This window comes from Parasteatoda tepidariorum, chromosome 1, assembly GCF_982258835.1.
Source record: "Parasteatoda tepidariorum strain Cologne lab strain chromosome 1, Ptep-v5.0, whole genome shotgun sequence".
Taxonomy (NCBI): domain Eukaryota; kingdom Metazoa; phylum Arthropoda; class Arachnida; order Araneae; family Theridiidae; genus Parasteatoda; species Parasteatoda tepidariorum.
In genome coordinates, this window is record NC_141755.1 from 21,182,280 (window position 1) to 21,207,026 (window position 24,747).

Genomic DNA, 24,747 nt, shown 5'->3' on the forward strand with positions numbered 1-24,747 from the left:
TTTAAAAAAAAGAGCATTCGAAAACTCACCTCTTTCTTTTTTTTTAAAATATACTTCTTTCTAAAATTACTGCTAATGATCTATCTTTTAAAAATATTGTTTTGAAAAGATAACGCTCTTAGTTTACAAATATTTGTATAGAAATTTTACAGCCAGATATTTTAGTTTCTTGAAGATGTTGGTCTGCTCAATATGATAAGTTCGAAACCGAAAATACAGCAGGTTCGTGCCCGAAAGCCTCTGCAAAAACTCAACACTTGCTGAGGAATAGCAGAAAAACGCTAAATAAGATAAATGCAACTTTTTTTGCTAGCTATCAAATTAATTATTTTGACGAACGCTTACAAGCGTATATCATATAGGCACTTCATTAAAATAGAGCTAACATAAAAAACACATAAGGGGTAGGTGAGTACTTTATTTATGTTGCACTAAAGTTGCACAATAGGCTATTGACAATGATTTGAAAAACAATCCGGAAGATGATCCAAAGACAAATACCGTCACAACTTTGATCTTCTTCAGAGAGCATCTCATTTGTTTGACCACTTACTTGATTTAGACATAGATCTGAAGAGAATGGAAATTTCTTCAGATCCTTGAACTCGTGGTACTGCTAAGCAACACAGCACAGAATCTTTGATTCCACTGACTGACTTTACAAGCACGTATATAGCATCTAAAAGCTGAGTCTTAGCGCAGATAATGATTGAACCGCGAGACTTCCGGACAGAATTACGATTTTCTAACCATTGGGCAACCACAGCCCCATCACATACAGAATTGAACTAGAAAGGGTCCAACATGTACGGGTTATTTTTCCACGGCCCAAAACAATTGTGTATGCCCAAAAGCCACGGCGTGGCTGGAATATCTTGGTTGGTAGGGCGTTGAATCGAGAGATTGTGAGTTCGATCCCCACAGGAAGAAGACTCCCCGTGTTCAAAATAGTGACAGGTGCATGCTAAATCTGTCGGAGTCACAAAATTCACCAAGCTTCTATAACAACTCAATACCTCTAAGGGTGCTGGATTGGAGATTGATCTTCTCTGATTCAGGTCAAAATTACGATCTGCAGATGGATGGTGTATCAATCTGTCGCCCCGGTAAAACGGGGTGTGACGTATGTATGCTGTATTCGGATCATCCTAGGTGATGTTTCCCAGACAGTTGCCGATAGCCCATTTTGCGGATATAGTGTGACGCAAATAAAAAAGTACCGAAGTACCACAGACACGAGAGCCCTGCATGCGCAACTCAATCTTGGCCAAGCACCGAGCCTCGTTTTCTAAGGATCTATTTTTAACTGATATGTTAATACCCGTTCAAACGACGTAGACAGAGCCTAAGCTTGTACCCCATTCTTCAAACTTCCTCATCAGAGACAAGGAAAAGACTTTCAGCCTATACAGATTTCAACTTGAACATTTTGTTTATAACATACTGAGTCTCGGATAAAAACAAGTATTGAAATTCACGTTCTATTAATGTCCCAAGCTACAATTTAAAAATTTTCCAACAGATAATTTATTTGCATACATAGGCTTGTGTGTTCAAAACAGCAAGCGGCTTATAAACTATTGTAAGTAGAAGAATAGATAGCGTAATAATAAAGATAATAAAGATGTTGTTGTAGTTCATTTACGTCGCACTAGAGCTGCACAATGGGCTATTGGCGATGGTCTGGGAAACATCCCTGAGGATGATCCGAAGACATGCCATCACAATTTTGATCCTCAGCAGAGGGGATGGCACCCCTGCTTCGCTAGCCCAACGACCAGCACGCGAAGTCGAGCACTTTACGGTAGCACAGTTTAACGAGGACCAATGCCGCACACACTCTTGTAATGAGGAGGGTTTTTCAAAATTTATTGATAATGATTATGGACATGTTATTACCGGAAATTTGGAAATTGTGGGTGATCAGGATCTAATTAACATTTTTAGTAAGGGTTCAAAATTTAGAACCAGAGTTAAGATGAAAAAAGAAGATTTTATTTTATCCATTAAAAAAGATCTAGATTTTTTTATTGCAAAAATTTCCAGAAAATATCATTGGCCTGTTGAAGGTTTTTCTGAGTGGAAAGCTAAAATTATTGAAAGGGTTAAATTTAATTTATTTAATACCAGTTTTAGTTCATTTCCTAAAGGTACTTTTATTGATTATGATTTATCTAGAAAAATTAAAAATCTTAAGGATAAATTCATTGTTACTGTTGTAGATAAAGCTTCAAATAATTTCTGTATTATGTGTAAATATTTTTTTAAAAAATTTATTATTGGGGAATATAATGCAAATAATACCTATTTAAAGTTAAAAGAAGATAAAAAAGTTATTGAAAAAAGAATTATTGCATTTAGTAAAAAATTAAAATTTAAATTAAATAGGATTACATTTCCATATTTATTTCCAATAGTTAAATTTCATAAAAATCCGATTAAATTTAGGTTTATAGCATGTGGTACTAATAGTTATAATTCTGATATTAGTAAAAGGTTTTTTTGTTTTTTAAAAATTATTTTGCTTAAAATTAAAAAAGAGAAAAATATTATTATTGAAAGTAATGTTGAAGTTCTGGATTTTATTAAAAGTAATGATATTTCCAGCATTAACACTTTTGATTTTGAAAATTTGTATACCAGCATACCACATGAAAAAATTATTGAGATTTGTGAAGGTATTTATGACAAGTATTTATTTGATGAAAAAATTGATAGGTTTAACTGGTTAGATTTATGCAAGTTTAATCTTTTTGAGAATGTTCTTTTTAATGGTTTAGATTTTTATAAACAAATTATTGGAATTCCACAAGGTAATTCCTTTTCTGGGGCTTTTGCCAACATTTTTTTGCACTTTTTCGAGGCTAAATTTCTTGAACATAAAGTACTTAATGCTTTCCGATACATTGATGATTTGATTTTGTTTAATTGTGACGATTATAATTTTATTTATACTATTTATCCTGGTGATTTGGTCCTGAAAAAAACTAATGAAAATTGCTTTAATATTGAATATTTAGATTTTAAAATTGATATTGTTAACAATTTTATTAAAATTGGTGTGTTTGATAAAAGAAAAGCCTTTAATTTTAATGTTATTTTTTTCTGCAACTTTAAAACTAATTTTTGTAGTAAAATTTTCAAAAATCTTGTTTTTTCGCAATTAGTTAGGATCAAGAAAATTTGTAATAATGTTGAAAGTTTTCGGGAAGCTGTGGATAATTTTTTAAATAATTTGAGTAAAAATGATTTTCCTTTTAATTTTTGTAATGTTAATTTTTTAATTAAAAAAATGATTGATGGTTTTTAAGTTTTTATATATTTTTTCTTTTAACAGGGCGCAATTCTAGTCTTAACTGAGCAGCCCCAGTTAAGCATTCTATTAAATTATCTACGTATCTCCTTCTCCTGACCTTTTTCATTTCATTTTTGAACTTCTACTGCGCATTATTATAGGGGGCGTTGTTTTTCAGTTTTTAGTGTTTTCTTTTCCTCCACTTGCTTTTGAAGTTTATTCTTGACCTGTGACTGTGAGTTTTTAATTTTCTGATGATTTTTATTGATTTTCTTTTCGTAATTTGTTTATTCTTTTGAATGTATCTTGTTTTTCCTGGACCTCTATACAAAACCATCGGGGTACTGAGGGAGATATTTTAAGCTTTTGCTTCTCCCTCAAATAGAAATGGTTTTGTTTTTAATGGCTACCGGTGCCGGTACCCCCTGAAGACGTCGGCTTCGGTGGTCATATTTTTATTTTATTTCATTTGTTTTGTATTTATATGCATATGACATAAATTGGAGCACATGGGTACAATTAGTCTGCATTGTCCCGCAGTGGACTGATTGTTCATCCACTGTCGGTTCTGCACGTAAAAATTCTTCTTTTGACCTGCAGTCTTCTCCACAACCGGTTTTTCCATACTGTTATATAGGTAAATAGTGTATTAAGGAGAAATATTCTCCCAGTTTTGCCCATTTGCTGAACTGCCAGTTGGTTAAGACACGATTTCCAGCAGGTCACCGAAGTCAAGCATCATTCGCGGCGGTGCTTATACAACCACTTGGGTTACCACTTGGATCAGTCTGAGGAGTGTCCTCAGGTGCGAAACGTATATAATCCTTCGGAGACTAGAAATTCCAAAAATAATTGTAGAAAATAAGATGTTTCCTTTTTTTTCACTTTTATGTGAGCAATATGAAATAACTTGAAAAAAAGCCAATTAAACTTAATTAACTATTTTTTACTACACACAAACCTTTAATTTTCAGCTTTTTATGGTAGGGTATTTTTAGCGTTTCTTCACATTTTGGTCATGAAATCGAAACCATTTCTCAAATAAGATATTTATGATATAAAATAGTTACTTGAATCAAATTTCTTACCTTAGTTCTTCATTGAAATTAAAAACTTCAAACTAGAGTATATCAAATTATACTTTTATTTGAATAATTTCTTTGCAAACTTAAACAAACGGAAAAAGCTCTTATTCTTACGAAAAATCATATCATTTCCAATGCTATCTGATATTGTACGCTCTGGTAAACAAAACATTTACCTATATATATATATATATATATATATATATATATATATATATATATATATATATATATATATATATATATATATATATATATATATATATATATATATATATATATATATATATAATATGTTACCGGCAAAGTATGAGACGCCAGCATTGTATAGAATGCCTGACGTTTTTAGGCAAAGTGTGAAATGTGAGAAGTATTACATACTTTGCCTAGGCATTCTTTACAATGCCGGATGCTATTTTGGCAAAGTATGAAATAAACGTCCTGATGAGGTTATTATGTAAATGATGTGCATGTTACTGTGAATGAGCGAAATCGGTGGTTGTTGACTTTTACCGGTGAATGTTGACAATCACATAGTCGCTATGGTGAATGTCCGAAATATTTATTACATCCAATTTGATATTAATTTATTCGAGGATATAATTACATTTATTCGATATTTCAATACTTACTGATGATAGATTAAACGAAACATCAGTGTTTGGAGTATCGGGCAAATGTATACCGGGCAGTGACCCTTGACCTTAAAAAAACATCAGTGTAGGGTATACCGGGCAAATGTATACCGGGCAGTAGCACTTAACCTTAAAAAACCATCAGTGTAAGGTATACCGGGCAAATGTATACCGGGCAATGGCACTTGACCTTAAAAAAAACATCAGTGTAAGGCATACCGAGCGAATGTATAACGGGCAATGGCGCTTAACTGGACTTAGCATATATTTCGGACATTTACCAAGGGTCCTGTCATACTAGTTCTAGTTCAGTGCCTTTTCCCGGTTTACCTTACACTGATGCTTTTTGTAAGGTCAAGTGCCAATGCCCGGTATTCACTTGCCCGGTATACCTTACACTGATTTTTTTTAAGGTCAAGTGCCACTGCTTGGTATACATTTGCCCGGTATACCCTACACTGATGTTTCTTTTAATCTATCATCAGTAAGTATTAAAATATCGAATAAATGTAAAACTACCGATTTTGCTCATTCACAGTAACAAGCATTTCTCAAAAAAAAAATTTTATTCTTAAAAAATACTGAGAGTGCCAATGAAAAACATTTATTCAAAATGTGGAAAGAAAATTGAAAAGTCATGCAAAACAAAATTGAAGCCTTCCTTATTAAGGGAAACAAAATTTTCATACAAAAAATATGAAATTAACCTACTTGTTGCAACATTGCAGGCTTGAATGACATTTTGAATTACATTTCATTAAATTTTTCCATGTAAATTTCATTAAATTCCTCCATTTCCATGCTGCACAATAAAAAAATAATTTTTGTTATTAGTCAAAAGTTAGGAGCCACGCATTAAAAGTCACGAGCCTTGCCAAGTGACATTTGAAACGAATAGGAGATGTATTTTATACTTTGCCGGTTTCTCATTTGGCTATCTACAGAATGCCTAGGAAATGTGTGAAATATAAATCATTTCATACTTTGCCGGCTAATTTTAGGCATTCTATACAATGCCTAGTCATTCTATACAATGCCTAGTCATTCTATACAATGCTGGATTTCATACTTTGCCGGCAACACATATATATATACAGCAAAATAAATAAATGCAAAAAAACAAGAAGAAAATTAAGAAAAACTTTCATTCAAACTCATTTATTGCGCGTAAGCTGCAAGTAAATAGAACTCATAAAATAAGTTCAAAATGAAGATAAAGCAAAGGAAAATTACAGACATATGAAAAAAAGGAGAAGAAAAAATAAATTAAAAAATAACAAACAACTGAGGGAAAAAATAATAATAAAAAAAATAATAATAAAATAACAATTTATTAAAACAAGAGAAATATTAGGTAAAACTATAGTCTAGCATAAAATTTACCAGATTATGAAACTAGTTTAAGAAATATTTTGCAGAAAATTCATTCTAAATATTACACTCTTAATTACAAATTATTCGAAAATAGCTACTAAAATCTTTAATAGCTACTAAAATAGCTACTAAAGCTTTTATTTAATGCTTTATCTCGAATAGATATTAATTGGCAGGGATTTAATTTGCTTTCGTAAAATTTCAACTGTTAAAGAATTAGTTTAAAAATTCAAAAGGAATATTTCATCTGTCTTATTTTTAACAAAGTGACAAAAAACGTATTTAAGCTTTATATATTTGGTTAAAATTTTAAAAATTAGTGCAAATTTTTGATTTAGAATTATGAATAATCCGGGTAATTAAGTGTTAAAATTATAAAATGTGTAAATATTAAAATTATAAGATTATGCAAAAATTGTTTGCACCGTCATTGCAAAAATTAGTTTTGAAATTCTGGTTTTCAGTTAGTATTAAGCGTTACACACATTTGTTTAGAGATTTTGCATAGGGTTAGGTTTCCCCTCAACAATTATTCTTTGAACGGCACAAAGCATGGGTGAAAATTGTCTTATAAATGAGTATCCCTAGGAGATAAAATAGTTAACTTAACGTATGCAAAAGCTCCATTTTTATTGCTTTGAGTTTTTATTAAATTTTTCACAATTCAGCTTACAATAAATCAAATTTAACATTTACCAAAAAGGGTCGAATTTGTTTAATCATTTGACAATCAGTATTGCAAGTTACCTTACGTTTTCTTTTAAATGTAAAAACATTTTCTGGTTGAAGCTTATTCGTGCATACTTAATTTAAATACATGGTGCAGTACATGCTAAAAAGACACATGGATGGTGAATGGAAACAGGTGATTCAAATATTTAAACATTAAAAATGTTAACTTACTTTTTAGTTGTGTCAGTACTTCTATACTTTCAATTACTGCCAACGTTTTGAACAGCTCAATCTATTTTGCGATATTTTTTTCCTTCGTGATATTTGTTTACAACAAAACGGATTAATGAAATCCAAATAGATTCTGAAAATTGAAAAGAGCACCTGCGCAAGTTAATCAAACTTACTCAGAATAGGATGGATTTGTAAGAATAGATTAGAATAGAATGAATTTATAGGATAGATTTTATTCTTGCGTAGCTTTATTCTTTTAGGATCTGAAATTTTATTCAACAAAACACATGAAACAAAATCCAAAAGCAAAGTAGAAATTTTTCCAGGGAGTGAAAGCAGGAAAGCATCGAATATTATGAAAATTGCAAATAATTTTTTATTGTGTAAAAATAACTTTATGTAGGCACATCAGAAATTTTCAACAATTCGATAATTATTTAAAAGTTTTATGTACTAAACCGACAATATTAGCAAAGGATTTACGTAACATTTTAATTTTTAAAACCGTCAGTAAATATTATGTTTTATGCATACGAAAATGTGATTAATATGTGATAAATGTGAATCTAAATAAAATTGTTTACAAGTTTATTCTCTCTCCTATTGTGCTATCTGTCCTCTTCTACTTGACGAAGGTTTATAAGCCTATTTTGAGTACACAAGCCTGAAAATTTATGTAATTGCAATAACCATTAAACAATAAAATTGTTTTGTTCTGCGAAATAGATTATGTCTACGCTTTTATTTTACGTTTAATTTTTTTCAGGAGAATATTAAATATTTGCCACTTAATATTTTGAATTAAGTAGAATTAAAACAACATTTAGTTAACGACGGTATTTCTGAAGAAGACGCTGTTTTACTTTTTGGTTAGTTAATATAGTTTGTTGTTTTTATTTATAAAATACTTTTGTTTAGAATGTGTTATATACACTTTCCATTTACATTAGTTGTTTTTCAGCGTTTTTAAATAAAATACTACTCATAAAAAGTTTTTGTCAAAACAATTTTTTTAATATTGAAAGTGTTAAATGTGGATGATTATGGAATATTAAGAAAATCTGATTCCATGCTAGAATCTTTGTCAAAGCATATGGTGATATATTATATCAGTAAAGAGCTTTAGAATTTTTTCAGATCTCATATTAAAGTTTTAACATTTTATTTTAATGTAATAAATTTATATCCATGATTCAGTTTCTTTTATGTATAATTTTCGTACGAAGCATTTGTGGATAATTAATTTCATATCATTCTATACTTCTTTTATAAAAGATATTTACGGAATAATTTATCTTACAGCCTATAATTGCTATTACAGACTATAATTGCTTCTCTTTAAATTGTTTTCTATTAATATAGATGACTGTCTTTAATTTATGAAAGTTCACTTTTGCAAGATCCATTCATTCAAATCTGTATATTCAGATGTTCTATGCATTTTATTATAAATATATCATTCAAAAAATGGAAAATATTATATTAAAAAAAATTAAAAATAGAATTTTTCTGTTTTTATCCCGTTTTTAGCTTTTATTTAATTAGAATTCAGAATTAATACTATTTTCGTATTTCATAAAGTATTTATAACATTATACAAACTATTTTTCTTTTGTTGCTAGCATAAAATTTCTTACCACTTCCAGTTTTCTTCAAGTTCAATTTTCGTGTCAAAATTTAAAATGCAGAATTAATATCTAATTAGATGTACAGTGCTCATTAAAGTATTTTAAAATACAAATAAATTGGAATTTCACAATAGTTATAGATTAGTAGTAAAAAAAGTGGAGCAGTATTAAAAATAATATTTATTACGAGATAGAATTCAATTTATATATATATATATATATATATATATATATATATATATAAAAATTATACTCTGAGGAGGAAAAAAAAAAAATTATACTCTGAGTATTAAATTTGTTTTTAGATATATTGATGACTTAATTATCTTTAATTTCCAAGATTTTACTGTTTTATTGAGTGATATATACCCTGAGGAATTAATCTTACTTCGTAATCATGATGATAATATTAATTTCAATTTTTTGGATTTGGGTATTATGAAAGTTGAAAATAGCTGCTTTGTTGATTTATACGATAAAAGAAATTATTTTAATTTTAATATTAATAAACTAGTTACTTGGAATTCTAATGTTTCTAGGAGCATCTATTTAAATACCACTTTTAATGAAATGAACAGAATTAAAAGAATATGTAGTAATATTTATTTATCCAAAAAACAAATCGATAAACTCTTTCAAAATCTGATAAAAAACAATGGATACCCAACTAATGTAATAAAATTTTATATAAAATCATTGAATTAATCGTATATTTTGGTGGATATATTTTCTAAACATTTTTTTTTTGTTAATTTTTATGATTTTCCCATGTGCAAATCCATTTCAGGCCAAAATTCATTGCCAAAATTATTTACTAAATAATTTCTTTGTTAATTTATATAATTTTTCCATGTGCAAATCCATTTCGGGCAAATCCGTGGTTAGAATTATCTACCAAAAATTCCTTTACTAAATAATTTCCTTTGTTAATCTATACAGTTTTTCCATGTGCAAATCCATTTCGGGCAAATCCGTGGATAAAATTGTTTGCTAAAAATTTCTTTATTAATTTATACAATTTTCCATGTGCAAATCCATTTCGGGCAAATCCGTGGCTAAAATTATGTACTAAAATTTTCTCTTTGTTAATCTTTCCATGTGCAAATCCATTTCGGGCAAATCCGTGGTTAGAATTATTTACTAAAAATTCCTTTGCTAAATAATTTCCCTTGTTAATCTATACAGTTTTTCCATGTGCAAATCCATTTCGGGCAAATCCGTGGATAAAATTGTTTGCTTAAAATTTCTTTATTAATTTATACAATTTTCCATGTGCAAATCCATTTCAGGCAAATCCGTGGTTAAAATTATCTGCTAAAAAAATTTTTCTTTGTTAATTTTTCCATGTGCAAATCCATTTCGGGCAAATCCGTGTTAAAATTATGTATTAAAATTCTTTCTTTGATAATTTAAATAATTTTTCTATGTGCTAATCCATATCGTGCAAATCCGCGGCTAAAATTATTTGCAAAGCAGGCAATTTATGTTTCTCTTTTCTATTTTATATTTTTTCTTAAATAAACATCTATCTTCTAAAACTATTTATGATCAATTTTTAAAATTATCCAGTATAATATTACCTTGCGCACATCCATTTCGGGACCATCCTTGGTAACTAACAAATCAAAACTCAGAATAACAAATCACTTCAGCAGTGCAGTAAGAACGACACTTTAAAACCCTCTTGTTACACTCAGTTTGCGCTTTTGCTTTCATCTTTTGTTTTCATATTTTGTAATCTGGCAATCTTTCTGCGAAAACATTTTTAAATCATTCTTGAAAAATATCTGTCCATGTAAGTTGTTATGATTTTGCTACTCGCTTTATAGTCCCCCCTTTTTAATGTTTTTTCTTTTTATTTTATTTTATTATCTGTTTTTACATGTTATTTTTACTTTTTATGATCCATTTTTATGTAGTTATTTTATAAAAATTTTTTTGAGTGCTCCTCACACTATTGTATTAATATATTTTGCTTTGGCTTTATTGATACAATATCAGAAAGCACTCTGTTTTGCGGATATAATCGTGTGGGCTGAAGAAAAGATTATATCTTTTTTTTTCCGGCTTTTCTTCAGGTTTTTTAACTAATATATATATATATATATATTTTTTTTTTTTTTTTTTTTTTTAAATAATGTTGTTTGTTATTTTTTTTACTTATTATTTCCCACCCCCTTTTTTTCATATGTCTATAATTTTTCTTTGTTTTATTCTTCATTTTGAACTTATATATATATATATATATATATATATATATATATATATATATATATATATATATATATATATATATATATATATATATATATATATATATATATATATATATATATATATATATATATATATATATATATATATATATATATATATATATATATATATATATATAGTGAACCTAAGTCTCGGAGGCGAGCAACTTTACACACGCCACACTGTCACAGATACTCGTTCATAGAGTGAGCCACATTCACACAGCACACAACAAAAAACTACACATACAGAGAGGTAAACATCCATGCCCTGGGCGGATTCGATCGCGGGATTCCCGCGGCTACTGGTTTCACAGTCAGGCACGCTGACCGCTACTCCACTTGGTCAGCAAACTCCATTTATATTAATAAATGGAGTTTCCCTGTATTTTATATCATTTGTTTAAAATAATTTTGTTCTTTTATTCCAGTTCTCACATGGTAATCAGATTCAGAAAAAGCTCCCTTCAGAATGTGTAATAAGATTTCCTGGTGTAAGCATATTTAATAGATTTTCCTATTAATTATTCAAAAGTGATGGGTCAGAACTGTAAATGTGCCACTTCTCTTGGTTTTTAATAGTACTTTTACTTTTACTGTTTATAGAAATGAAATATTTCGTGACTGAAGGATTACCACTACAGTTAAATAATATGCTACATATGATTGAGTAAACATAGACTTCTTTTTTTAATTTGTTTCGATAACGGAAAAAGAATTTAAATTCAAGGCGAATCACGAAAAAACCTGAATGTTGATAAATTTAACTTTAAATTTGTAGTAAGATAAACGAATTTTTGTCAAATCAAAGAGTACTCCATTTCTCATTAAATTGAAAATAAATTGAAATTCAGATGATTCACTCTAAAATTATGAAAATTGTTTTTAAATATTTTGCCGCGCATGCCCTGTATAAAATAACAATTTTAATTACTTATATTTCGCACAGTTTTAAGCAATTTCTTTTTCAAATTTTATAATAAAAATTTTTAAAATAATTTGTTTTAAAACATATTTTTTTATTTTATTGAATGTTTTTAAAGTCATAGTTAAAAAAAAGTAAGAATTTTTTCTTATTTTTACTGAGTCAAATTTTTTGAAATATGTGTATTTCAATAGCATATTATAATCTTTTTTTTCTTCTCAGTGACGGGGGGGGGAGCTCAGTGAGTTAAACAGAAATAAATAACTAAATAATAATGTGTTTTACATACTAAAGTGAAAGGAGTAAATAATGTGATGTATATAAAATGCATTTTTCTGACTTATTGTCTTGCTTAATAATGATATAAATTTTATTTTATAAATTATTTTCTGAGTAAAAGTAATGCTATAATAGTCTTTTTAAAGTTTACAAAAAATTTTGAAGTATTTTAAATTTTTAACTGAAACAGTTTGTATTTTACCAGTGCGAAAAGGAAAAAAAAAGCATTAATTAGTCAATTTATTAGAAAAAGAATGTACCAAAATTAGTATTTATGTTTTGAAAATTGTCTTCGTAATGTACAAATGTTTTTTTCCAGAAAAATGTGAATTTTTATGAGGAGCTAAATGATATTGACTGCTCAGCTCATCTGTAAAATGGAAAAGAAAACAAAGGAATCGAAGTTTTTTCTTATATTGGATAAGATGATTGTAGGTGTAGACACTTGCTCCATGACAGCAATTGACCTTTTGTTTAAGAATCACTTTGTTTTCAATGTAATGTACAGTTAATCAAGCTCTATGTTCTTCTCGTTTCTTCAGTTTATGCTCTATGAGCAGAAAAAGGTGCTTCTAAAAGCACTATAGAAAACTTAAATATTCTACTATCTAGAGTGAATACATTAAAAATATATGTATAAGAAAACATATACAATAAAATATCCTTTTTCTTTCTGTAATGTAGTTGTCTTATTCGCTAATGCATTCTCACATTTTTTGTTAAAAGTCTTAACCCTTTGCAGTAGTATCATAGCTTTCAAGCGTCAATACTTTTTGCAAGGATGCTAACTGCTCCACTTCAAGAAGACATTTTATAAAGTAATAAAGAATTGAAAACTAAGACCTGCATAATTTTGCTGACATGAAAGTTACATATTTTCAATAATTATCATTGATGACTTAAAGTGATTTTTAGAGTTGTGTTACACATGCATATAACGTTATATAAAAGCAAGTTAAAAATTCCCAAAGATGCTATTATTTTTTTTTTGTAATTAAATTGCGTTCAGTTCATTTTTAAATTACAATTAAACAAATGAACGATTAAAACAGGGAAAACCTAACATTGTCAGGGAATTTTATTTCAGCTCCAATCAGGGAATAATCAGGGCAAGTTGCAATTTTTTTCACATATTACTGTAGAATATCTATTTTATGCCTGCAAAATAACCAGTCTTAAAATTGTCAGTAACAGTAGTTAGTTATTGAGAATTGCGTTAAACAATTCTAAATCTATTACAATTATTTGCTGCAAAAATTTTACATTTTAGTCAAACTGAAATGTTCCCATCTTCATTTAATTATATATTTTTTTACACAGAAAATCTATTATTTGCCATTGCAAATAAAATAATTGAAATTTTTCTGATGAAAAATTGAATGATATAGTTAAAATATGGTCTTGATTTTAGTTGTAATTTATCTGGAATAACTGGAAAAGTTAGGGAATTTTTTTCAGAAATTGAGTGGGTACCCTGTTAAAAAGACGTTATGATCTTGCCTTTTACCAATATCTAAAAATATTTTAAGTATATTTTAGCAAATCTTTTATAAATAAAGTAATATTTAGAAAAATTACTATCCAAATAAAATAGGATGTAGAAGAATTATCAAAGTTATGATCCCTAGAACTAGGATGGAAATTGTTAAGTGCGATTTAACGCATTAATGAAATCACTTCAATTAGTATTTGAATACCTAAATAAAATTAAAAAAACAATGTTAACTGTTAATAAAAAATTTGTCTTATTGCAAATAGTTTAAAATACTTAAAATTTCGTACTTAAGTATGTCTCAAAGCTTTCGATCTCTAAAGAGTATTATCTTGCCATTATATTCAGCATATTGTTAAACACAGATGGGTTACTAAGCTTTCACTTTTTTTTAATCAAATATCACTGCTTAGTTTTAAAATTTTAAAAATTTATTAATTGCCGAACAAACCATCGATGAAATTTAAAAGAAATAAATGCTGATAAATTATTTCTATTACATATGCTAAAAATATTTTTCTTTCAATCTCATTTATGATTGGCATTAAAAGATTCAGTGAATAGTCTGAGAAGGATAAATTTAATTCAAATGTGATTTAACTGATATGTAAATAAAAAGAATAAATAATGATAGCATGATTAAAATATATTCAATTAAATGATGCTAATTATGAATGAAAAATGATTGAAATTCACACAAATTCAAGTTAAAAGTACCCAATCAAGCAATACGTATAATAAATAAAAAATAATTGAAAATCACTTAAGTTAGAGTGAAAACGATCCGCTCAAGTAAAACTGATAATCACTCAAACACGATTGAATTTCACTTCGACTGAAATTTTTTCACTCAAACTTGAGTGATTTCATTTAACCCTTTCACTTGAGTGAATTTCACTCAAGATAAGAAGGCTCCTTCTTTCTAGATGAGAAAGTAAAATTTCATTCAAGTTGAGTGATTTTTCACTCGCTCTTTTTAAGTTAGTTTGAATTATTAAAATTTGACTACAATTAGTTACTCTTTTGAGAACGTTGCTATAACAAAATAGATTTTTGTTTAAAACAATTCCATTGCTTATATTTCGCTGATTATAGATTATGCATTATGACATAAATAGATTTTTTTAAAAATAGGTGCAATATGTAAACATTTTAAAGACAGCTTTTTAGAAAAAGAAAATTTTAAAAATTAAGCAGAAGCTAGAGTAAAGTTTCTGCTATTGATGAATTAGCCATAAAACTACTATATTATGCATTTAAAAAACTTGTTTTTGGAAAGAATATACAGAACCTTGCAGATGAAAATTTAAACAAGATTCTTCTCCACAGTGATTTAAATTTTCTGTTTTTACGAGAATGTAAATGTTCAGCTAAATATACACCGAAGAGCCATTACATTATGACCACCCTCCATCTATAACAATGGGCTCGCCTAGGTTTTCCTGGTTTCTCGCCCAGGAACAATGTTTCCATGGGGCACATTAGGACCCATTATCCTCATAGAACAATCCCTGACGTCTGTAAGCTACTTGAACATAGTTGCAGACCAGGTTCACCCATTCATGACAACAGTTTTTCCTGCGGGGGATGGTGTTTTTCGACAGGATAATGCACCCTGTCATAAGGGTCGAATCGTCGAAGAACATTCCAGTGACTTTCAAGTCATGTCTTGGCCCCCAAATTCACCTGACCTTAATCCAATAGAGCATTTTTGGTCCTACTTGGAAAACCAAATAAATTCGTGCTGCCACGCTACCCCCTCTCAAAGTGAGGGAATTGCAGGACCAGTTGGTGAGCGCTTGGTACCAGTTACCTCAGACTACCTATTAGCACCTTGTGGAATCAATGCCACGGCGGGTGCTAGCAGTTTCGAGGGCTATAGGTGGTCCTACATGTTATTATCAGGGTGATCGTAATGTAATGGCTCTTCGGTGTATATATACTTCTTATCTCAAATTTGAACCAAATAATTCAAAATTAATGTATAAATGCGATGCTACTAGTATAAATACTAATAATCTAGAGCTAATGTTTAACAACAATATTAAGATAAAATTGCTTACGATATCATGAAAATTTAGAAGAAACCAAATTTTAAATACATCTGCTTTGATAATACTGAAACATTACGATTAAACGTTTTCCAACATTATATCTTTCCAACATTATATCTTGCACTACGCTGAAATTCGGAACAAGCCGTGCCTAACATTTCCACACAAATGTTCGCGAAAAGAACCAAAGACAAGAGAGACAGACGGAGGAGAAGAGATTAGGAGACAATGTGTAAATTCATATAAGAAGAGAAATTCATATAAGAAGAGAAATTCATATAAAAAAGAGATAAGAGTCCATTTATATGTTCTTGTTTAGTCCAGATTAATACCACGAGTACGGCTCATGATATTCATGTTTGCCCCGAAATGTCGATTACGATACTCACTCGTAATATTCACGTTTGACATGAAATTAAACAACGAGCCTGATTCGTGATAATAAAGTTTGGACTAAAATTTTCGTCACGAGTTAAACCAATACCTCCTAGATGGAAGAAAGCCGAAGGACGCAAAACGATGACTCATACAGTTAGGCCCAGATTTGCTGATCACTTCTGACGATGACGGGTTTTTTTTCCTTCTGTTTCTCGACACTTTTTCGTTACTCTTCTACTAATTTTTTACTTTCTACAAATTATTATTATTATTTTTTTTGTCTAGATTAAATGTTCTTAAATTGTGTAAAAATGCTTAATATATTTATTTGTTTTCAGAAATGATTAACAATAAATCAATTCTAACAAAAATAACTGTTGTGTGAATGAAAAAAATATATTTTTAAGCATTAAATATCAGTTTTATTTTATAAATTGGAAAATTTTATCTAACTTTTTGTTATAAAATGTATGGATTAAAAACAAAGAAATATATTTTTAAAGGGATTTTACACATTTATTATTATTATAGTTTTGACATAAAACTAAGAAAGGGGTCTAATTTTTATAATATGATACTTACATTTTTAGCAGTTGATTACTTTGGATTTTAATGATTATGTTTTGCATGTTATTAGAACTAGAGCATACGAAATAAAATAGAAATTGTTTATAAACAATGACATAAAATGAGCTTAAAAAAATTTAGAAAATCAAATGTAGTCTTCAAACAAGGATTAGATAGAAAAAAAAACATATCAAAAGCATGATTATAATTTGTATTTTTTTCCTGTGGAAGTGTGATTGTTAGAAGTGATAAACTAAAATTAAAGTAAGCAACCTTAGATAACAAATATTTTATTAAATAGTAAATTCAAAAATAAATAAATAAAATGTAAACACAAATTTTACTGAAATATGTTAAAACTTTCAGTAACATTTAAAAAAGTATAATTTTTACCCATCACACTGATAAACTAAAATAAAGTAAGCAACCTTAGATAACAAATATTTTATTAAATAGCAAATTCAAAAAACGATAAATAAAATGTAAACACAAATTTTACTGAAATATGTTAAAACTTTCAGTAACATTTAAAAAAGTATAATTTTTACCCATCACACTGATAAACTAAAATAAAGTAAGCAACCTTAGATAACAAATATTTTATTAAATAGCAAATTCAAAAAACGATAAATAAAATGTAAACACAAATTTTACTGAAATATGTTAAAACTTTCAGTAACATTTAAAAAAGTATAATTTTTACCCGTCACACTGATAAACTAAAATAAAATAAGCAACCTTAGATAACAAATATTTTATTAAGTAGCAAATTCACAAAATTATAAATAAAATGTAAACACAAATTTTACTGAAATATGTTAAACATTCAGTAACATTTAAAAAAGTATAATTTTGACCCATCACACTGATAAACTAAAATAAAGTAAGCAACCTTAGATAACAAATATTTTATTAAGTAGCAAATTCAAAAAATGATAAATAAAATGTATTTACTGAAATATGTTAAACTTTCAGTAACATTTAAAAAAGTATAATTTTTACCCGTCACACTGATAAACTAAAATAAAGTAAGCAACCTTAGATAATAAATATTTTATTAAATAGCAAATTCAAAAAATGATAAATAAAATGTAAACATAAATTTTACTGATATATGTTTAACTTTCAGTAACATTTAAAAATAATTCTAATGTCATTTAATATCTCTTTTCTAATGTCATTTTCCTTGAAATGCATCTCACATACCTATAACAAAATGAATACAATATTTATATGTGCATTTAAAATAAATAGTACATACTATATTCATGTATGAAAAATTAATAGATTTTTGTAGAGAAATTAATAGATTTAAATTTCATAATCAAATAAAAAAAATTTTGCTTTAAGCAGTTACAATATATTATGGTCAAACAAAAATGTTTAAAGTTTGAGCAAAAATTTAATAAAATACTAAAATTATTAATATTTTTATAAAATAAAACTCTATAAAAATAACTATATATTACAATAGTTTGCGATATGATTGATAAGACAACTTAATTATTATAAATAATTTATCCACAATTTAAAATAATTTACTCTTAGTAAAAATATAATAAAGAAGCATAATTAAATTTTTAAAAATAAAAACAAATATTACTCACTTTAGAATTCTTTGCAACTTCAAAATCTCTTGGCATGGCGGCAAGCCATTTCTTACGTATTGGGAAATCCAAAATCTCATACTTTTGTACCATCAACTTTGTAAAATCTTCTGCTGTTTGGTACACAGCACTCATATGCAATTATTCATAACACTAAGAATTAAATTAATGCTGACATTTATAACATTTGTAGAATAAATATAAATTTTACGAAGAACGTTGACATCAGAACACCGACGGTTGTTTACAAATTCAAATCAAAAATATTCGCCAATTGGCTGAATGCCGACACAGGTTATAATACTTCAGAATATCGCCAATGGCTCGTTTGATCAGATTCGGAGTTTTTCGTAAAAATAGCTACCCTGACTGGTTTCCCTCTGGGCCTAACTCTACTACGTCATCATCGCCTATAGTAACCCGTTGTGGGGCTTGATTCCTCTTTAGGAGGTATTGGTTAAACTCGTGAAAATAGTGCAAGGACTTAATGAGCACGTCATCTCCGCCAACCCCCCTTTTCAAACATTCTTAAGATTTATTACGAAGTTGCAGAATAAATTACACAATGCAGTAGTTAGAATCAAAAAAAATTCATGACAAACATTATTCTACAACTTAATTTTTATTTTATTTTAAAACAAAACACGATATAAATGTAAACTCAACTCAATCATAAAAGCAGTACATTCTTACCGTCATTGTTTAATAAAAGCATATCGATAATCCTTTGGTAAAATAAAAGTTAAGAACACATATTTGTAATTAAATAAAATAATTTTTATTTTTTATTCCAAAAAACAACAGTTGGACTATGTGCTATCATTTTAGTTATTATTATTTTTAAATTAAAAAAAAATTCCAAAATTTTACAGTCATTCATGCAATTTAAAGTTTTTTTTTTCCTTCAAATGCAATTTTTTGTTTACTTGCTACTGTATTTCGGTGCGATAAACATCTTTAATTACTTTTTTGAAAGATTTTATAAAATGATCAGCAACAGTTAAAAATAAGTACAATGACACAAACACACACAATAGGAATGAATCACACAGGGATGCGCCTATCTTCAAACTTCTACACAACAACAAATAAGAGAACTTTTAACTCCGGCAAATTTAAAGTGGACCTATCAGCATATACACATTAGTTGCTCTGTTTTTTGTCAGGATCGAAAATCTTGTCAGGATCCCATCTCAAAATGGAATTGTTCCTTCCTGGTAGATTAACTTGTTTATTCAGCAAACTAAGCTAAAATTATAAGAGAAAAAAAGTGAAACTTTACATTAAAAACAATAAATTAGTTAAAACTAAATTTGAAACTATTAGGCATTGAATATTTATTTAAAACTTTAATTATTTAATTTGAAAGTGTCTAAAATTTAATGAATAGATTTCCATATCACTTACTTGCTCCAAAAAATCTCTGTATCGCCATGCAAGAATCGAAAAGTATTTAATTTTTACAGATTCCCAAGTAAAAAATTTATTCTTTCTTTAAAAAAAAAGAAAATGATATTATATTACAGAACTTTTCAACCCTTTTTACTTGAAGTGAACATTCAAGTATATACTGATAAAAAAATTCAATACCTTCTAATTTTTTTTTAAAGATAAAGCCCAATGACACTTACCTGCCAAAATACATTGTACATTGCACAAGCTCATTGAGCCAATTGGAAATGTTTACATTTCTTTTAAACTTCCTGAATGAAAATTGTTACTCCTTTTCCACACTGCTCTTTATTCAACGTAAACATATTTTGAATAGACCGTATTTTTGCTTATTTTTTAATCATTTGCTATCATTTACAAATTAATATAAATAATCATGTATCAAAAATATGCAAATCAGTCGATGTTCAAGAAATGAAAATAAAAATGTTTATCTCATTATTTTACAATATTTTAAACAGGAAACTTTTATAAAGTAACAATAGTGTTCGTCTCGAAGATTCTAAAATGTAATGATTTTATCTGAAAAGTAGCCGATTAATTAATAATTATTTTAACATGGTAAACTTGTTTATTGAAAATTATTTTTTATCTTCATCATTGTTGCAGTTAAAATCTGTCTGATGCGACTAACCAATTAATTTGAATTAATGCGAATAACCAATTAATTTGAATTAATGCGAATAATTGTTTTTAGGAGCCTATTCTAATCTACCTACAAAACTTATTATTTACAGTTTGACAATACGCTGTAAAGAATGGGCCTAATCATAATATTTACTGACTTTATTAGACACATGATCATTAAATTAATTCTTGAATAATTTGATTAATCGGTCAAGATTATTGAGTACACTGAATGTTTCTACATCATCATCCTCTCTAATACATCATGCATTGAAGTGCTTTATGCTGCTTTTCTAGCTGATTTTTAACTAAAGGAAAAATACTACCTGCGATACTATTTCAAGGTTTTAAGTATCCATCATTGTAATTTATAAAGTTTACTAAAAAATTACTAAATTATAAATACTTTTGAGATTGAAAAATTCATTCTTCTGCCGACCACGAACAATGGCGCCGATGGAACTATGACGATGTAGTAAACCTCCGCGACGAGTTACAATTCAACAGTTGAAAAAGTTTTTCCAGTTTTATATCATTCGCGAATTCAGTTTACTTCAGCTAACATTTTCTTGTGTTCTCTGGCATAAAATTGCATTGGCTAAAATGATTTAATTTAATGTTTTCTTTCCTAAATAAATGTTTATTTATTAATAATATGCGATACCCTTTCGCGAAAAAGTGGCGCTGGACCAAAAGTAATGAAATAGATGTTAATTTTGAAAGTTCGAATGTTAGATCGAATACTATTTAATCTTTTTTAATATTAGGTCTAATATTAGAAGATAGGATTCAAGAGTCTAGCTTTTTCTGGCACTGCAGCATTATATAGCATCTTTTTAATGTTAGATAATATCCTTTTTGTTACCTGGAGGGAGGTTATTAACTTCAGGAATGGCTTAAATTTACCAAGGCTTTTTTTTTTCAGGCTTTTTTCAGGCGACAGCGGACGGCTTACAACCGTTCGTTTTCTGTCCTTGTGTAAATGGATTATAGATTTTAACGCTGTTTTTCACTTAATAAAAATGATTTTCCCCCACCGGAGTTACACATGAAGTAAAAGTAACTAGACTTTCTTAGTTTTTTGTTAAATAAAACAAGAAACTTTAACGAATTCAAATTCTTTATTGAAAATAGTTAAACATTTCGTAAAGGAAATAATTTAATAACTCTTAATTTAAATAACTAATATAAAATGCAGTTATGAAGATTATACTTTTTTCCCTTATAAACCGGCATGATATTACTAAAAGGAAGAAAAAGTGGATATAAGAAAAAACCTAAAAGAGTGAGCAGGAAAAAGAATTTAGAACTATTTGTTTAAAAAAAAATTTCAACCAGCAAAAAAAAATTTCTTAAACACTGCTTCAAGGAGAGAAAAATAACAAATTTAAGTCAAATCAATTATGCGAAAATATACATTTTACTACACTTGCATTTTATTTACAAACATTAAAATTGTATACAAATTTTGTAACATTTCTTCTTTTGGAAAGTAGATATAAGAAATGAGCTAAAAAGACGATCTTGAAAAACTATTTTGTTAGGAAATCTGTTCAACCAACAAAAAAGAAATTTTAAGCACAGGTTTATGGGAAGAAATATGACAAATTTAAGTCAAATCAATAATATCAAACAAAATATACATTTTACTACAGTTACAGTTTACCTAGAAACATTAAAATTTTCAATGTTATTACACAAATTTTATAACAGATCGAAGCAAACATTTAATTCAAATTGCCTCGAAACATTATGTTTTTTACACATTCTGATTGGTCAGCAAATCACATAAAATGGTTCCTTAATTAACCAATACGATCCAAACGGTATGAAATTAATAAAGGGTATTTGGTACCCGTTAAATTATTCTATATCAACAATTTAAAGGTATTTACGTGCACTATATTTATCACCCTCACTCAGTACTATTCTCTGCGTTTATTAGGATTGTATTTTGATTATTAATTCAAAATAAAAGGCTGACAACTAAAAATGGTATTACTTTATTATAAAGTAATACTGTGTATATTAACTTTATCCTTAAAATTTTCGGATAAATATAATTAAAAATGAATCTAACTTTCTAACCGTTTCACACATATTAAAGAAAGAATAAGTTAGATTTACTTTCACCAGAAATTTTAATGTAAGATAGCTTCCATTAAAAAGAAACGAATACAAAATTGCAAAACATTTTTAGAAATTACTTTCGCAGTCTTACTAAGCAATCTATTTGGAGAGAAACATTTAACGAGTTTTAACGAATTGTAAAAATTTAAATAGGAATTTATAAAATTATAATGTCAAAGCCTGATGGGTGACCGAACAAATTTATTAGACTTCAATTTTATGTCAATAGATAACTAACTCTGTGAAACCAAATTAGAATTTTTCTTGGTTAAACCATTGAAATGTGTCTCTAGCATTTAGTACTCGCTTTAATCATGTCTGCAGCTTTTTCTGCCACCATAATTGTTGGAATGTTTGTATTTCCAGATGTTATAATAGGAAATACAGACGCATCCACTACACGAAGACCCCTGATACCCTTCACCCTGAAATATGAAGAGAAACAAATAAGAATAAAAATATATGCAAAGTTATTTAAAATTTCATTTAACGAGAATGTGATAAGCGCTTTAAACTTAACAAATATGACTTAACCAAAAATTATTTCTAGTTTTTTACGCATCTTGTATTTAAAAGTTTGACATCCAGTTTTCAGTTCTACAAGAAGCTCGTTTTTACGATTTTGTTCAAAAGTTATTTCAGTAAGTTATTTTTTCTGAAACTTCATCAGAAAAATTAACTTGCTTACTTTCGCTAAATTTTATATTGATGACTTAATTTTAGTAAAACAATTTTTACTCATAGTCTAATTTAGCCTATATTTAGGATTAAATTCTTGAATCATAATTTTTCCTAACTTATTTTATAAAAAGTGACCTAAAATTCAAGCAATATATAAATTTAATTTTTTACCGAAAATTTATGCTCAAAATATTTCTAACAGACAAAATATATAAAGAGATACTGTTATTAGCATTTTCTATTTCGAGGTCATTAATAATGAAACAATAACACTTTTCCAATAATAGACGATGCTTTCAGCCTTGCTTTCTTTTTTTTCTTTTTTTTCCTTTCATTTTTTTCTCTCTTTTTTGGTGAACAAATCTGGTTATAGAGATTACATATCTCTATATAGCATAAAAACATGGTCAAACATAGTTTTAATTTCTTGTCGATGCATTTTTATTGGCCGTAAAATCACGAGGTAAGATTCAGTTTTACCTATATTGATTTCCATATTGTTTTGGTTATCATCAGAGTAAATGTTATAAAAGTATTGTTTTCCTATAAATATCATCAGAGTAAATGTTATAAAAGTATTGTTTTCCTATAAATATTTTTGCATTCCTAATTTAAAGGTATTTACCTGTACTGATATTATTATGTTTTTGATTTTAAAAGTTTTCTAAATTATTAGTTTAAAACTAAGAGAATTTTTTTTTATTTTATTGTCATTAGTAGTAGTATAATAACGTAATATTCTGCATTATATTCTATGATAAAGTTATTTAAAACGGTGTTTAATCCTATTAGCAGTTTCGCAATTATTATATTTTGCGCAAATTACATTTATAAACTACAACAAATTACAGTTAACTTAATGGTCAGCTTCATTCACAATGTTGTGCATGCAAAAATTGCATTTAATATAACTGTCCGTTCAGTAAGCGCAAATTATAAATTACTTCTGTGAACTTACCGAATTCGTTGTAACAATGTACTTTTAATTTTAAATGTTATTTTAAATTATGATTACTTAGACAAATCACTCCTGTTTACTAATAGATCTTATAAGAATCATAAGAGAAATATTTAAACTTGGAAAGTGGGAGCTCAAGCGTAAGCGTACAGAATTTTTTTTCAGTGCATGCATTTAAAGCGAATAATATCAATTTTCCTTTTTAAAAAAATGTTATGCCAAAAAATAGCAATTATTAAAAAGAAATATTTAATGCTGGTGAGCGACGGTGTTATTGCAATTTTTAGAATCCCATCTTGTTGACTATAATATATAAGGAGCAGATATAATATATGATATATAAGGAGCAGAAAATATTTTCAATGAAAAAGTTAGTCAGAAAAAGATTTTGATATTAATACTGCTCAGAATTTCTGCAT

At 27.8% G+C, this 24,747-nt stretch overlaps 2 protein-coding genes and 2 long non-coding RNA genes across 8 annotated transcripts in view; 1 reads left to right on the top strand and 3 right to left on the bottom strand.

Annotated features, from left to right (window-relative positions):
• Positions 1–7,430, bottom strand: part of LOC107441010 (glucose dehydrogenase [FAD, quinone]) — a 37,013-nt gene extending 29,583 nt beyond the window's left edge. The window contains exons 1-2 of one of the 4 annotated variants that reach the window (XM_043039167.3): positions 7,293–7,337; positions 5,727–5,817 (exon numbers count right to left, since the gene is read on the bottom strand). Coding sequence is in view for 1 of the 4 variants with exons in the window: in XM_071180128.2 (XP_071036229.2) it covers positions 5,727–5,756 (30 nt within the window). In the remaining 3 variants the exon portion in view is untranslated. Of the gene's footprint in view, positions 1–5,726; positions 5,818–7,292 lie in introns of those variants that run through there. The other 3 variants (XM_043039166.3, XM_043039168.3, XM_071180128.2) reach the window with 3 other exon arrangements.
• On the top strand, positions 3,510–12,836 carry LOC147816304 (uncharacterized). Its single transcript, XR_015432748.1, has 3 exons — positions 3,510–3,530; positions 11,610–11,672; positions 12,702–12,836. It is a non-coding gene; the product is annotated as an uncharacterized LOC147816304 (long non-coding RNA).
• A 5,027-nt stretch (positions 12,837–17,863) lies between these two features.
• On the bottom strand, positions 17,864–18,755 carry LOC147816305 (uncharacterized). The gene is made up of 2 exons (XR_015432747.1): positions 18,481–18,755; positions 17,864–18,079 (listed from the first exon to the last, which is right to left on the bottom strand). It is a non-coding gene; the product is annotated as an uncharacterized LOC147816305 (long non-coding RNA).
• Positions 18,756–21,661: 2,906 nt separating this feature from the next.
• Positions 21,662–24,747, bottom strand: part of LOC107441012 (glucose dehydrogenase [FAD, quinone]) — a 50,489-nt gene continuing 47,403 nt past the window's right edge. For both annotated transcript variants that reach the window (XM_087160254.1, XM_087160257.1), the window contains exon 12: positions 21,662–23,114. In XM_087160254.1, coding sequence (XP_087016380.1) covers positions 22,979–23,114 — 136 coding nt within the window. In that variant the 3' untranslated portion in view covers positions 21,662–22,978. The remainder of the gene's footprint in view (positions 23,115–24,747) is intronic.